This window comes from Oncorhynchus mykiss, chromosome 23 (genome assembly GCF_013265735.2).
Source record: "Oncorhynchus mykiss isolate Arlee chromosome 23, USDA_OmykA_1.1, whole genome shotgun sequence".
Taxonomy (NCBI): domain Eukaryota; kingdom Metazoa; phylum Chordata; class Actinopteri; order Salmoniformes; family Salmonidae; genus Oncorhynchus; species Oncorhynchus mykiss.
Window position 1 is genome coordinate 3062497 of NC_048587.1, and position 15695 is coordinate 3078191.

At 46.1% G+C, this 15695-nt stretch overlaps 1 protein-coding gene across 1 annotated transcript in view; it reads left to right on the forward strand.

Annotated features, from left to right (window-relative positions):
* Window positions 1–15695, forward strand: part of LOC110518782 (thrombospondin-2) — a 56775-nt gene that overhangs the window by 25009 nt on the left and 16071 nt on the right. The window contains exons 9-13 of the mRNA XM_036960187.1: window positions 2913–3040; window positions 3770–3904; window positions 4746–4964; window positions 7556–7663; window positions 7731–7890. Coding sequence (XP_036816082.1) covers window positions 2913–3040; window positions 3770–3904; window positions 4746–4964; window positions 7556–7663; window positions 7731–7890 — 750 coding nt within the window. The remainder of the gene's footprint in view (window positions 1–2912; window positions 3041–3769; window positions 3905–4745; window positions 4965–7555; window positions 7664–7730; window positions 7891–15695) is intronic.

The following is a 15695-nucleotide window of genomic DNA, read 5'->3' on the forward strand; positions in this document are numbered from 1 at the left end:
GCGAAATGCTAACTCTAGCTAGCTACTTTTACACAAATTATTGTTTTCCTATGGTTGAGAAGCATATTTTGAAAATCTGAGATGACAGTGTTGTTTACAAAAGGCTACGCTTGAGAGATGGCATATTTATTTCATTTCATTTGCGATTTTCATAAATAGTTAACGTTGTGTTATGCTAATGAGCTTGCTGATAGATTTACACAATCCTGGATACAGGGGTTTTTTCATAGCTAAACGTGACGCAGAAAACGGAGCGATTTGTCCTAAACAAATAATCTTTCAGGAAAAACTGAACATTTGCTATCTGAGAGTCTCCTCATTGAAAACATCTGAAGTTCTTCAAAGGTAAATGATTTTTTTGAATGCTTTTCTGTTTTTTTGTGTAAATGTTGCCAGCTGAATGCTAATGCTAAATGCTACGTTAGCCATACACAAATGCTTGTTTTGCAATGGTTGAGAAGCATATTTTGAAAATCTGAGATGACAGTGTTGTTAACAAAAGGCTAAGCTTGAGAGCTAGCATATTTATTTCATTTCATTTGCGATTTTCATGAATAGTTAACGTTGCGTTATGGTAATGAGCTTGAGTCTGTATTCACGAACCCGGATCTGGGATGGGGAGATCAGAAAGGTTAACACAGCGCACATCCAACCCGGAAGCCAGCCGCACCAATGCGCCGGAGGAAACACCGTGCACCTGGCCACCTTGGCTAGCGTACACTGCGCCCAGCCCGCCACAGGAGTCGCTGGTGCGCGATGAGACAAGGACACCCCTACCGACCAAGCCCTCCCTAACCCGGGCGACGCTAGGCCAATTGTGCGTCGCCCCACGGACCTCCCGGTCGCGGCCGGTTACGACAGAGCCTGGGCGCGAACCCAGGACTCTGATGGCACAGCTGGCGCTGCAGTACAGCGCCCTTAACGACTGCGCCACCCGGGAGGCCCTGGATACATAACTTAGAAGCATGTCTGTATTGGGGTGCACAGTCGTGGTTTGATTTTAAACCAATAGTGGAATATTACAATTATTTCTAAAACTCACAGGCAGCCAGTGCAGAGACCTTAAAACCGGTGTAATGTGTGCTCTCCGTCTGTTCTTGGTCAGTACCCGTGCTGCAGCATTCTGTATGTTTTGCAGTTGACCAATGGCTTCCTGGGCAGACAAGACAGGAGGGCATTACAGTAGTCAAGCCTGCTGTAATAAAAGCATGGATGAGTGTCCTTGTATCAGTCTGAGAGAGAAATGGCCGCACCTTGGCAATGTGGTAAAAAAGCTATGTTGGTCACATTCCTAATGTGTGATTGGAAATGTAGTTCAAACCTAGGTTTTTACCTGGTGTTTTATCTTTATTATCCGTGAATTTAAATGTGTGTCCAGATTCTCTCTCTGTGCTTTGGCTCCAACAATAAGTACCTTGGTCTTGATTTAGCTGGAGGATAAATGTGAGCCATCCAAGTAGTTAAATCACTAATCCAGTGTAATAATTTATTCATAGAGCTAAAACAAACAATACAGATCCATCTCAATGGTGGCATTGGCAGGGGCTCTTGTTCAGTGCCACTTTATGCATGTTCTTCCTGGTACAATAGTGCCCCCAAGATCATTAAAAACAAACTGCAGACATCTCAGAACTAATTAGTTAGTATTGTTCTTAGACTTCCAGTACATACCCATCTTGACCATTTGCACTTTGAAAGCCTCCTCCTCAAAGTGGATGAGTCTCTGTCAGTCTCTCTCCTCCTCAAAGTGGAGGAGTCTCTGTCAGTCTCTCTCCTCCTCAAAGAGTCTCTCTCCTCCTCAAAGTGGAGGAGTCTCTGTCAGTCTCTCCTCCTCAAAGTGGAGGAGTCTCTGTCACTCTCTCTCCTCCTTAAAGTGGAGGAGTCTCTGTCTGTCTCTCCTCCTCAAAGTGGAGGATTCTCTGTCAGTCTCTCTCCTCCTCAAAGTGGAGGAGTCTCTGTCAGTCTCTCTCCTCCTCAAAGTGGAGTAGTCTCTGTCAGTCTCTCTCCTCCTCAAAGTGGAGGAGTCTCTGTCAGTCTCTCCTCCTCAAAGTGGAGGAGTCTGTCAGTCTCTCTCCTCCTCAAAGTGGAGGAGTCTGTCAGTCTCTCTCTTCCTCACAGTGGAGGATTCTCTGTCAGTCTCTCTCCTCCTCAAAGTGGAGTAGTCTCTGTCAGTCTCTCTCCTCCTCAAAGTGGAGGAGTCTCTGTCAGTCTCTCCTCCTCAAAGTGGAGGAGTCTCTGTCAGTCTCTCTCCTCCTCAAAGTGGAGGAGTCTCTGTCAGTCTCTCCTCCTCAAAGTGGAGGAGTCTGTCAGTCTCTCTCCTCCTCAAAGTGGAGGAGTCTCTGTCAGTCTCTCTCTTCCTCAAAGTGGAGGAGGTTTGTCAAGGGTTGTCTTGTTCATCAGATTGTCCACAGTATGGTCCCCAAGCACCTTGAAACAACTCTAACTTGGTCAGGGATAACAATAACTATTCCACTAGAAGGAATGAAACCAACACTGTTCTTTTTAGATTTAAGAGTGGTATGCGAAAAGATACCTTTTTGTACTCACCTGCCATTCTTTGGAATAGTCTTCAAAAATAACTTGAAGTTCATATCCTCCATGGTCGGTTTCAAGTTCTCAATGAAAATAATCTCTAAATAGTAGCATGTGTGAAAAGAGAGGAGTATGCCTACAGCATGTGGGAGAATGCGTAGAAGTTATTGCCGTATGAATATTAGGGATTGATTGTTGAATATATTAGGGCTGAATAAGACAAGGGTGATGTACCTGTCCAGAGTTGGTTATTACGGAACTCAATTATATTTCTGTCATTGTTTGTGTCCACTACCACTGGAGCGCTCTTGTCTGTTTTAACATTTTACAGTCAATTCTACCAATCATACTCTTTGGCCTTCCTCTCTCTCTCTGTGTAGACAGCTGTCTTTCTAGGCCCTGCTTCCCTGGGGTCTCCTGCCACTCTGAGACTGATGGCTCATGGGAATGTGGGCCCTGTCCACTGGGTTACCATGGAAATGGCTCTGTCTGTGAAGACCAGGATGAAGTAAATACACACACACGCACGCACACACACACACACAAACACACACACACACACACACACACACACACACAACCTCTATCTCTGTGTGAGTAGTGTGTCTAGTGTGTGTTGCAGGGTCTGTGTGACCTTTCTCCTGTCCTACAGTGTGTGTTGCCAGGTGTGTGCTCTCCCCTGTAGTGTGTGTTGCAGGATGTGTGTAACCTCTCTCCTGTAGTGTGTGTTGCAGGGTGTGTGTAACCTCTCTCCTGCAGTGTGTGTTGCAGGGTGTGTGTGTAACCTCTCTCCTACAATGTGTGTTGCAGGATGTGTGTAACCTCTCTCCTGTAGTGTGTGTTGCAGGGTGTGTGTAACCTCTCTCCTGCAGTGTGTGTTGGAGAGTGTGTGTGACCTTTCTCCTGTCCTACAGTGTGTGTTGCAGGGTGTGTGTGTAACCTCTTTCCTGTCCTGTAGTGTGTGTTGCGGGGTGTGTGTGTAACCTCTCTCCTGTAGTGTGTGTTGCAGGGTGTGTGTGTAACCTCTCTCCTGTAGTGTGTGTTGCAGGGTGTGTGTGTAACCTCTCTCCTACAGTGTGTGTTGCAGGGTGTGTGTGACCTTTCTCCTGTCCTACAGTGTGTGTTGCAGGGTGTGTGTGTAACCTCTCTCCTGTCCTGTAGTGTGTGTTGCAGGGTGTGTGTGTAACCTGTCTCCTGCAGTGTGTGTTGCAGGGTGTGTGTAACCTCTCTCCTGTAGTGTGTGTTGCAGGGTGTGTGTGTGACCGAGTGTGTGAACACAGACCCAGGGTTCCACTGTCTCCCCTGCCCCCCCCGATATCACGGCAACCAACCCTACGGTCTCGGACTGGAAGACGCCAACAACACCAAACAGGCCAGTGGTGGTGTGTGGTGTGGTGTGTGTGGTGTGTGGTGTGGTGTGTGTGGTGTGGTGTGGTGTGTGGTGTGGTGTGTGGTGTGGTGGTGTGGTGGTGTGGAGTGTGGTGTGGTGTGGAGTGTGGTGTGGTGTGTGGTGTGGTGTGTGTGGTGTGTGCTGTGGTGTGGAGTGTGGTGTGGTGTGTGGTGTATGGTGTGGTATGGTGTGGAGTGTGGTGTGGTGTGTGTGGTGGTGTGGTGGTGTGTGTGGTGGTGTGGTGGTGTGGAGTGTGGTGTGTGTGGTGTGGGGTGGTGTGGTGTGGTGTGTGTGGTGTGGGGTGATGTGGTGTGTAGTGTGGTGGTTTGGTGTGGAGTGTGGTGTGTGGTGTGGAGTGTGGTGTGTGGTGTGGAGTGTGGTGTGGTGTGTGTGGTGTGGAGTGGTGTGATGTGTGGTGTGTGGTGTGGTGTGGTGTGTGGTATGGTGTGGTGTGGTGTGTGTGGTGTGGGGTGTGGTGTGGTGTGTGTGGAGTGGTGTGATGTGTGGTGTGTGGTGTGGTGTGGGGTGGGGTGGTGTGGTGTGTGGTGTGGTGGTGTGGAGTGTGGTGTGGTGTGTGTGGTGGTGTGTAGTGTGGTGTGGTGTGGTGTGTGTGGTGTGTGTGTGTGTGTGGTGTGGTGGTGTGGTGTGGTGTGGTGGGGTGGTGTGGTGTGTGGTGTGGTGTGGTGTGTGTGGTGTGTGGTGTGGGGTGGTGTGGTGTGATGTGGGGTGGTGTGGTGTGTGGTGTGTGTGGTGTGGGGTGGTGTGGTGTGTGTGTTTTGACTGTAAGTGTGTGTTGTAATTATAAGTGTGTTTCTGTGTTTAGGTCTGTGAGCCCCACAACCCCTGTAAAGATAATACACACCGTTGCAGTCAGCATGCGGAGTGTGTGTACCTGGGCGTGGCGTCTGAAACTGTGTATCAGTGTGTGTGTGGCGTTGGCTTCGCTGGGGACGGCTTCCTGTGTACTGAAGATTCTGACCTAGATGGCTGGCCCAATCATATCCTTCCCTGCCACCACAACACAACCTACCACTGTCTACAGGTACACACTAACACACAATTAGGCACACACCCAGGCACACACACATAACATATCACTCATTCACACACTCTCACATACACACACACATAAATGCATCACACACTCACACACATAAAGCATCACTCACACACTCACTCACACACACAACCCACCCCCCACACACACATACATAACTCATACACATACACACATATATAACCCATACACACACACGCACATAACTCATACACACAAAAATAACTAATACACACACACACACACACACACACACACACACGCATACATAACTCATACACACACACACACACACTCATACACACACACATAACACACACACACACACACACACACACACACACACACACACACACACACACACACACACACACACACACACACACACACACACACACATAACTCATACACACACACACATAACTCATACACACACACACACACACACACACACACAACTCATACACACACACACATAACTCATAGACACACACAACTGTATACGCTTAAGATTCACTTCGAAATAGGACGTCCGTCTATGTACCGAGGATGTAGGGGGATACCTTTTAAACCTGCCACTAGGGGCAACAGTGAGCACTATTACCATCAAGTAGGTTTGGAGTTTACTAGGCCGTTGTGGAAGGGGATGGCAGATGTGTGTACAGATAGACAGAACACTTCCACGTCCCACCACTGGGGAGCAGCATACACTAGGCAAGGTGCTGAGAGGGACAGTCAGTAATTGGTCACAGGAGTGAGAGAATGGGATTGGCTTTTGTATGTATTATTATTATTATTGGACTGGCCTAGCTATCCCTGGACCGTGGTTAGCTATCTCCTAGCTATTCCTGGACCGTGGTTAGCTGTCTCCTTGCTATCCCTGGACCATGGTTAGCTGTCTCCTAGCTATCCCTGGACCATGGTTAGCTGTCTCCTAGCTATCCCTGGACCATGGTTAGCTGTCTCCTAGCTATCCCTGGACCATGGTTAGCTGTCTCCTAGCTATCCCTGGACCATGGTTAGCTGTCTCCTAGCTATCCCTGGACCGTGGTTAGCTATCTCCTAGCCATCCCTGGACCGCAGCTAGCTGTCTCCTAGCTATCCCTGGACCATGGTTAGCTGTCATGGTTAGAAAGGAAAGAATATGGCACAACAACAAACCTGCCAAGAGAGGGCCGTCCTCCAAAACTCACGGACCAGGCAAGGAGGGCGGGCATTAAACAGAGAGGCAACAAAGAGACCAAAGATAACCCTGATGGATCTGCAAAGCTCCACAGCGGAGACTGGAGTATCTGTCCGTAGGACTACTTTAAGCCGTACACTCCACAGAGCTGGGCTTTACAGAAGAGTGTCCAGAAAAAAGCCATTGTTTAAAGAAAAAAATAAGCAAACACATTTGGTGTTCGCCAAAAGGCATGTGGGAGACTCCCCAAACATATGGAAGAAGGTACTCACGTCAGGTGAGACTAAAATTGAGCTTTTTGGGCCATCAAGGAAAACGCTATGTCTGGGGCAAACCCAACACCTCTCATCGCCCCGAGAATACCATCCCCACAGTGAAGCATGGTAGTGGCAGCATCATGCTGTGGGGGTGTTTTTCATCGGCAGGGACTGGGAAACTGGTCAGAATTGAAGGAATGATTGATGGCTGTTAGTGTAATTTAATTATGCCAATGTGCTTTCATCAATTGAAAACCCTTAATCTATTTTATGAGAATTTCTAAGATTCTTGTTTGCATAAAATAGACGCAGACCAGTCTTTCAATAATAGGTAACAGAATTTATTCTCGGAGCGCGCTCCCACTTAATCACGAGCAACAGTTTATATACAGATCATGACGTCATTTCATTGCTTTAACAGAATCCCCTCCTCTCGACCGGGACAAAGTGAGGTGAAAAGTTCATTCTAACTTACTAACACACTCCCAGGTAACTTTTGACCCCTCAACATTATCGATCACCACTGAGCTGACAGTTTTAATTAACAGAAAACCTAGGAATGCAATCACTGACTTATCTAAAAACCCCAGAGCTAAGTTTCTGTAGGTTCAACGCTAGGTTAACGACCTCATTTGTTTACACAGTCCCCAACCCATTAGTTTCTTCCTAGTTGGAATGGTGTTCATTAACTTTAATTACTCCGTGTCACACAATCCCTTCTTATGAACTCATATTGTTAATCAGATATAATAAAACAGAGTATAAGTTTTACTTAGTTACAGTTCCATTTAAAATGATTTGTTCAGTCATTTAATCATCATTTTCCCAACAAGAAATGATAAATATTTTGCATCTTCAAAGTGGTCGGCAGGTGTAAATCAAATGATACAAACCTCCCCAAAATCCATTTTAATTCCAGGTTGTAAGGCAACAAAATAGGAAAAATATCAAGGGGGGTGAATACTTTTGCAAGGCGCTGTATGTGTGTCTAACACCATGCTGGGCTCACTGCTACTTACGGCCATGTAAAATAGACAGGTTATGGAACAATTAGTCAAGCCCAGAACCCCTACAATAACATTTGATTGATTTGATTGAATATATAATAACTGAGCTGTATTGTGATTGACTAACAGGATAACTGCCCCGCCCTGCCAAACTCCGGACAGGAAGACCTTGACAATGATCGCCTTGGAGATGCCTGTGACCCTGATGACGACAACGACGATGTCTTAGATGAGAGGGTGAGGGTGAAGCTTTGTGTGTGTGTTTCTGTGTGTGTGTTTATTCCATTGTGTGTATGCTCCCTAGGATAACTGCCCTGGACACTACAACCCCCATCAGTTTGACTCTGACAGAGATGGAGTTGGAGACCGCTGTGATAACTGTCCCTTCACCCCCAACCCTTTACAGACTGATACAGACAGCAACGGAGAGGGAGACGCCTGCAGTATCGACATGGATGGAGACGGTTTGTTTGTGTTTGTGTTTGTGTGTGTGTGTGTGTGTGTGTGTTTGTGTGTGTGTGTGTGTGTGTGTGTGTGTGTGTGTGTGTGTGTGTGTGTGTGTGTGTGTGTGTGTGTGTGTGTGTGTGCAGGGCTGGGTAGGTTACTTTCTAAATGTTATTTGTTAGAAGTTACCAGTCCAAAATTGTCATCTGTAAAATAACTTTAGATTACCCAACCTCACTAAACTTAATCTTATTACTTTCAGTTACCTTTGGATACTTTCCCCTTAACAGGAGTAGATGAAGACACAAAGCATCCATCAAATGCATTTGGTGTCATCATAGTGGTCTCTGATTGGTGGTCATCATTTGGTGTCATCACAGTGGTGTCTGACCTGTGGTCATCATTTGGTGTCATCATAATGGTCTCTGATTGGTGGTCATCATTTCGTGTCATCACAGTGGTGTCTGACCTGTGGTCATCATTTAGTGTCATCATAATGGTCTCTGATTGGTGGTCATCATTTGGTGTCATCACAGTGGTGTCTGACCTGTGGTCATCATTTGGTGTCATCATAGTGGTCTCTGATTGGTGGTCATCATTTGGTGTCATCATAGTGGTGTCTGAGCTGTGGTCATCATTTGGTGTCATCATAGTGGTCTCTGATTGGTGGTCATCATTTGGTGTCATCATAGTGGTGTCTGAGCTGTGGTCATCATTTGGAGTCATCATAGTGGTCTCTGATTGGTGGTCATCGTTTGGTGTCATCATAGTGGTGTCTGACCTGTGGTCATCATTTGGTGTCATCATAGTGGTCTCTGATTGGTGGTCATCATTTGGTGTCATCATAGTGTGACGACCCTCCCACTCTGTCTGCCGTATTCTCTCTTTGTTGTTCCCTTATTAGGATGCTGGTGGGCGGAGTTGGGAGGGTCGTCAGCTACATGGGAAACACCTGGGCCCAGGTGTTTCCCAGGATAAATACACCACTTCCCCATTCATGGAGGAGACTCTCTCCATGCAGACAATTTGATAGTTTTTTTTGTTGTGTTTCTTGGTGGTTTTTGGTTGTTTGCTTTAGCACCTTTCAAAACCCTGCATTATCACATTCATGCATGGAAAACACTCACTTACATTACTGATTACTGATTACACACACCATTGTATATTTTCCTTAGTTGCTTTAGTTAATAAATATATCTTTTGTTACTCCTTATCTCCACGTTGTCTCCCTTTTGTTACGGGCTTTGAGCCGGTTCGTGACAAGTGGGGGCTCGTCCGGGATCTTTGAACTATTGGTTTGGGAGACCGTGGAGGTACGTGTTTGGTTTGCATATTGTGTTTGAGTTTGATAGGCCCAGTATTGGTTGCCTTTGTTGTTTGGGTTGTGTGCTGTGTTGGAGAGAGTATAATGGTTAGTTTCCAGGCCCTGCCTAGCCTGGAAACGTTTGTTCTACTTTCTGTTGGGACATCAGTCTGAGGTGAGTAATCGGCTGTGTACCTCAGTGGGAGATTTGGGTAGGGTAGTGGAACTTGCTACCTGGAGCTATAGCCTTTTTCCCCTGATAGGCTTAGCGACATGTTTCATTTTTTTGGGAATATGTTGGGCATGGTTAATGTTTGTTATTTTTGTGTGGTGTCTGTGGACTGAGCAGTTGTCTCGGGGGCACATCCGTGGCTTGGTGGAATTTGCCAGCATGCTGGGGAGTTTTTCCTTGCCAGCGGGCTACAGTGCGTAAATTCCCACCGTAAATCCGCACGAAGACTAGGGTTGAGTTATTGTAGGTTTTGGGGAAGCTCCGTATCTCATCTCTCTTCTGTGGTGCTCAGGGTGATTGTCAATTCTCGGGTTGTGGTCTGGTGTGCTCAGCAGAGGGGAAGAGCGAGATTTTTTTTTTTTTGTAACTATGGCGTCTTATATAGATGAATTAATTTGCTTTCCATCGGAGGATTTGTTAGATTTAGGTACTAAAGAACAGCTGTTGAAGGTCGCTGAACACTACAAGGTTGAGATTAGTGATAAACGTCTAAAGAATTCTATTAGGTTGATATTGAAGGCCAATCTGATGGAGAGTGGTATTCTTGAAGTTACCACTGGGCCAGAATTTGTCGTCTCCCCATAACGTTACAATGGCCATTCCATCGGTTAGTCCTAGTAGCCTTCTTTTTGAACAGCAGAAAGAACTGCTTCTGTTACAGCTGGAGCATGATCGTGAGAAGAGAGAGCATGATCGGCAAAATGATCGTGAGAAGAGAGAGCTTGATCGGCAAAATTATCGTGAGAAGAGAGAGCATGATCGGCAAAATGATCGTGAGAAGCTAGAGCATGATCGCGAGAAGCTAGAGCATGATCGTGAGAAGCTAGAGCATGATCGCGAGAAGCTAGAGCATGATCGTGTAAAGTATGAAAAGGAATTGGCATTTAAACAAGATATGGAGCGTGCTAAAATCAAGTTGCAACAAGAACGTATAGAGTTGGTTAGGGAAGGAAAGATCTCAGGGGAGAGTTTGTTTTGGGAAGGTGATCCAGATTTACCTAGGGGTAGTTCCTCTTTTGGTCGTGCCCCAGAGACATTTGATATTGTTGGGAACTTACGGTTATTGCCTCAGTTTAATGAAAGGGATCCCGAGACATTCTTTTCGTTGTTTGAGCGTGTTGCTGACGCTAGGAGTTGGCCTGATTCTGACCGCACTTTAATGTTGCAGTGTGTGCTGACTGGTAAAGCGCAGGAAGCATATTCAGCTCTTAGTGTACACGACAGTGCCAATTATGATGAAGTCAAAACAGCTGTGTTGCAGATTTATGAATTGGTCCCTGAGGCTTACCGCCAACGATTTAGAACTTTAAAAAGGGATGAGAAGCAGACTCATGTTGAGTTTGCGCGACAATTATCTTTACAGTTTAATCGCTGGTGTTCCGCCTCTGCAGTTGTGACTTTCCAAGGGCTGTGTGATCTGATTATGTTAGAGCAATTTAAGGACACAATTCCTGATCGTATTGCCACGTATATTAACGAACAGAAAGTAAAGAATGTCGCTGAAGCTGCGGTTTTGGCGGACGAGTATGTGTTGACTCACAAAAGTGTCTTTGCAGAGCACCGTATTCGGAAAGAGTGGGGGCGTTCGGATAGATTTGGGCTTTGCTCACCGAGATACTTTGGTTCACGGGCAGAGTTCTATTCAACTATGGTTGAGCCTGACTCCCATGGTAAAGCTGACTTTGGGCAGGCGTGTCACTACTGTCAAGGCTGGTTCACCAATTACTTTGCAGACAGAGTTCAGTGTGTCAAATCGGAGGGCATGCTGTCCGGTCCTCTGGCAGTCTCTATGGGGGTGCCACAGGGTTCAATTCTCGGGCCGACTCTTTTCTCTGTATATATCAATGATGTTTCTCATGCTGCGGGCGATTCCCTGATCCACCTCTACGCAGACGACACCATTCTATATACTTCCGGCCCGTCCTTGGACACTGTTCTATCTAACCTCCAAACGAGCTTCAATGCCATACAGCACTCCTTCTGTGGCCTCCAACTGTTCTTAAACGCTAGTAAAACCAAATGCATGCTTTTCAACCGTTCGCTGCCTGCACCCGCACGCCTGACCAGCATCACCACCCTGGATGGTTCCGACCTTGAATATGTGGACATCTATAAGTACCTAGGTGTCTGGCTAGACTCTAAACTCTCCTTCCAGACCCATATCAAACATCTCCAATCGAAAATCAAATCAAGAGTCGGCTTTCTATTCCGCAACAAAGCCTCCTTCACTCACGCCGCCAAACTTACCCTAGTAAAACTGACTATCCTACCGATCCTCGACTTCGGCGATGTCATCTACAAAATTGCTTCCAACACTCTACTCAGCAAACTGGATGCAGTTTATCACAGTGCCATCCGTTTTGTCACTAAAGCACCTTATACCACCCACCACTGCGACTTGTATGCTCTAGTCGGCTGGCCCTCGCTACATATTCGTCGCCAGACCCACTGGCTCCAGGTCATCTACAAGTCCATGCTAGGTAAAGCTCCGCCTTATCTCAGTTCACTGGTTACGATGGCAACACCCATCCGTAGCACGCGCTCCAGCAGGTGTATCTCACTGATCATCCCTAAAGCCAACACCTCATTTGGCCGCCTTTCGTTCCAGTTCTCTGCTGCCTGTGACTGGAACGAATTGCAAAAATCGCTGAAGTTGGAGACTTTTATCTCCCTCACCAACTTCAAACATCTGCTATCTGAGCAGCTAACCGATCGCTGCAGCTGTACATAGTCTATTGGTAAATAGCCCACCCATTTTTCACCTACCTCATCCCCATACTGTTTTTATTTATTTATTTTTCTGCTCTTTTGCACACCAATATCTCTACCTGTACATAACCATCTGATCATTTATCACTCCAGTGTTAATCTGCATAATTGTAATTATTCGCCTACCTTCTCATGCCTTTTGCACACAATGTATATAGACTCCCCTTTTTTCTACTGTGTTATTGACTTGTTAATTGTTTACTCCATGTGTAACTCTGTGTTGTCTGTTCACACTGCTATGCCTTATCTTGGCCAGGTCGCAGTTGCAAATGAGAACTTGTTCTCAACTAGCCTACCTGGTTAAATAAAGGTGAAATAAAAATTAAAATAAAAAGGTTCAGGTCATTGGAAAAACGAATGTCCACTTCTCAGGTCAAAGGGTGCTTACACTAAATCCAAGCCTACCGCGTTAGCTGCACCTGTTCCACATCAGTTCACTCATGACTCATTTCTTCAGGCCCAGGAGAATGTGAAAGTCCATATTGATCCAGACTATTTATCTTTCATTACGGAAGGTTTTGTGTCTATGTTAGGAAGTAAAGACCTAGTGCCAGTGAAGATCCTGAGAGACACAGGTGCCTCTGAATCATTTGTGTTGGAATCTGTGTTACCCTTTTCTGCTAAGACTGATTCGGGGAATAGTGTTCTAATTAGGGGAATAGGTTTGAACACTGTCAGTTCCATTGCATAAACTGATGTTGGATTGTGGGCTGGTGAAGTTGTTGTGGGGGTGCGTCCTTCGTTGCCTATTGAGGGTATCGACGTTATCCTTGGGAATAACTTGGCTGGTGAGTGTGTATGGCCTGTCGTGTTTCCATCTCGAGTGGTTTCCACTAAGCCGTCATTTGTTGGGATTCCTGATGAGAGTGTACAGAGTTTGTTGAGAGTGTTCTCTGCGTGTGCAGTGACACGTTCTATGAGCCGTGGCGAACTGGTCACTGCGCCGACTAATGATAATAATACAAAGTATGTCACTGTTTTCCCTGTTATTCCGTTATCTGTAACCCGCTCAGATCTAATTAATGCGCACCGGGATGACCCCACGTTAGAAGAGTTGCGTGACCAAATTGTGCCTGTAGAACAGTTGGGAGATGTCGCCCATGAGGATGTCCTTATGAGAAAGTGTGTGTCTCATGATAGTTGTTTTCTGGGGGAGGCAATTAGTCAGGTTGTTGTACCAGTTAAGCTTCGTGAGTTGGTGTTGGAAACGTCCCGCAGCGACGTTGCTGGACATATGGGGGTGAGGAAAACCTACAATCGCATTTTAAGACATTTCTTTTGGCCTAGATTAAAGAGGGATTTTTCTGATTTTATCAAAACTTGTCACACCTGTCAATTAACTGGTAAGCCTAATCAAGCTATTAAACCGGTACCATTGTTTCCTATTCCTGTACTCAGCCAACCTTTTGAGTATCTGATTATTGACTGTGTGGGTCCTCTGCCTCGTTCTAAAAAGGGTAGCAGTTACCTGTTCACTGTGATGTGTCAGACCACTAGGTCTCCTGCTGCCTATCCTCGCCGATCTATCACAACTAAATCTGTGTTAAAAGCTTTGACTCAGTTTCTCTCATTGTTTGGAATCCCTAAGGTCATTCAGAGTGATCAAGGATCTAATTTCACCTCTAATCTGTTTAGTCAGGTTCTTCAACAGCTCCATATTAAACACAATTTGTCTAGCGCCTATCACGCGCAAAGTCAAGGAGCACTGGAACGTTTCCATCAAACTCTTAAGTCTTTGTTGAGAGCTTATTGTACTGAGATGGATAAGGATTGGGAGGAGGTGTTGTCTTGGTTACTGTTAGCCGCTAGGGAGGTTTCACAGGAGAGCATGGGTTTCAGTCCAAATGACCTTGTGTTTGGAAATCGGGTGCGTGGACTTTTATCTGTTCTCCAAGATGACTGGAAGTCTCCCGAGCCTCCTCAGTCCCTGTTATCGTATGTGTGTGATTTCCGGCGACGGCTGTATGCCGCTGGTGAAATGGCTAAAGAGAAGTTATCTTCACAGGAGAGGATAAAGGGCATATTTGATCGCCGAGTTGAGCCTCGTCACTTTAGTCCGGGTGACCAGGTTCTTGCTCTGCTGCCAATTGTTGGTTCTCCTTTTCAAGCCAAGTTTCAAGGTCCATATACAGTGTTGCACCAGTACACTGAGCAAAATTATGTAGCGGCCACTCCAGAACGGAGGAAAGCACACCAGCTGTGCCATGTAAATCTGTTAAAACCCTATTATGCATGTTCCTCTGAGACTGAACAGTGGGATTCTACAGAGGACGCTAAACCTGTTCTTTTGGCTGATACCGTTGTTTCCTTGGGTTCTTGTCGTGCTAGATCTGTGCATGAGGAGGAAGATGTTCCTGGTCCTGACGATTGTATATTGCAGGGTAGATTGAAAAATTCAGAAACACTGGAAATCTTAGACAGTCTTCTCACTCACCTACCTGTTGATGGGCGGAAAGAGATGGTTGGTCTGCTTCAGAGATTTCCAGGTTTGTTTTCTGATACACCTACACGTACAAACTTAATAGAACATGATATTGACATTGGAGATGCTGACCCCATTCGTCAGCGGTTCTATAGAGTTTCTTCAGAGAAACTACGTTGTCTGGATGCTGAGGTCAAGTACATGCTGGAGAGTAAGATAGCAGAGCCTTCTTTCTCCAGTTGGGCTTCTCCCTGTATCTTGGTCAGTAAACCGGATGGAACAAACCAATTTTGTTCGGACTACCGTAAGGTAAATAGTGTCACTAAGCCAGATTAATTTCCTCTTCCTCGGATGGAGGACTGTGTTGATCAAGTCGGTGCAGCTAAGTTTGTGAGCAAATTTGACCTGTTAAAAGGCTATTGGCAGGTGCCACTGACGACTAGGGCACGTGAAATCTCTGCCTTTATTACACCCTTTGGTCTGTACTCGTATTCGGTTATGAGTTTCGGTCTGCGTAATGCACCTGCGACTTTTCAGCGACTTATGAACAGGGTTGTCGCCGGTCTGACCGGGTGCGCTGTTTATTTGGACGATGTAGTGATATATGCAGATACTTGGGAAGAACATCTGTCCCGTATTCAAGCCTTGTTCGAACGTCTGGCTGCGGCTCGCCTCACAATCAATCTGGCTAAATGTGAGTTTGCTCAGGCAACCGTTACATACCTTGGAAAAGTGGTTGGGCAGGGTGAAGTGCGTCCTGTTCGGGCGAAAGTGGTGGCTATTGATGCTTTTCCATCACCAACTACTAAAAAGGAACTGATGCGTTTCTTGGGCATGATTGGTTATTACCGTAGTTTTTGTAGTAACATCTCTACTGTGGTCGCTCCCTTGACCGATATGTTGAAAGCTAAGGCTGTTTACGTTTGGTCTACTCGTTGTCAACACGCTTTTGAAGATGCAAAGAGGTTGCTTACCTCAACTCTGGTGCTGGCTGCTCCTCGCATGGATTTGTCATTTACCTTGCAGGTGGATGCTAGTCATGTGGGGGCAGGTGCAGTTTTGCTGCAAGCAGATGTGTCTGGGGTTGAGAGGCCTGTTA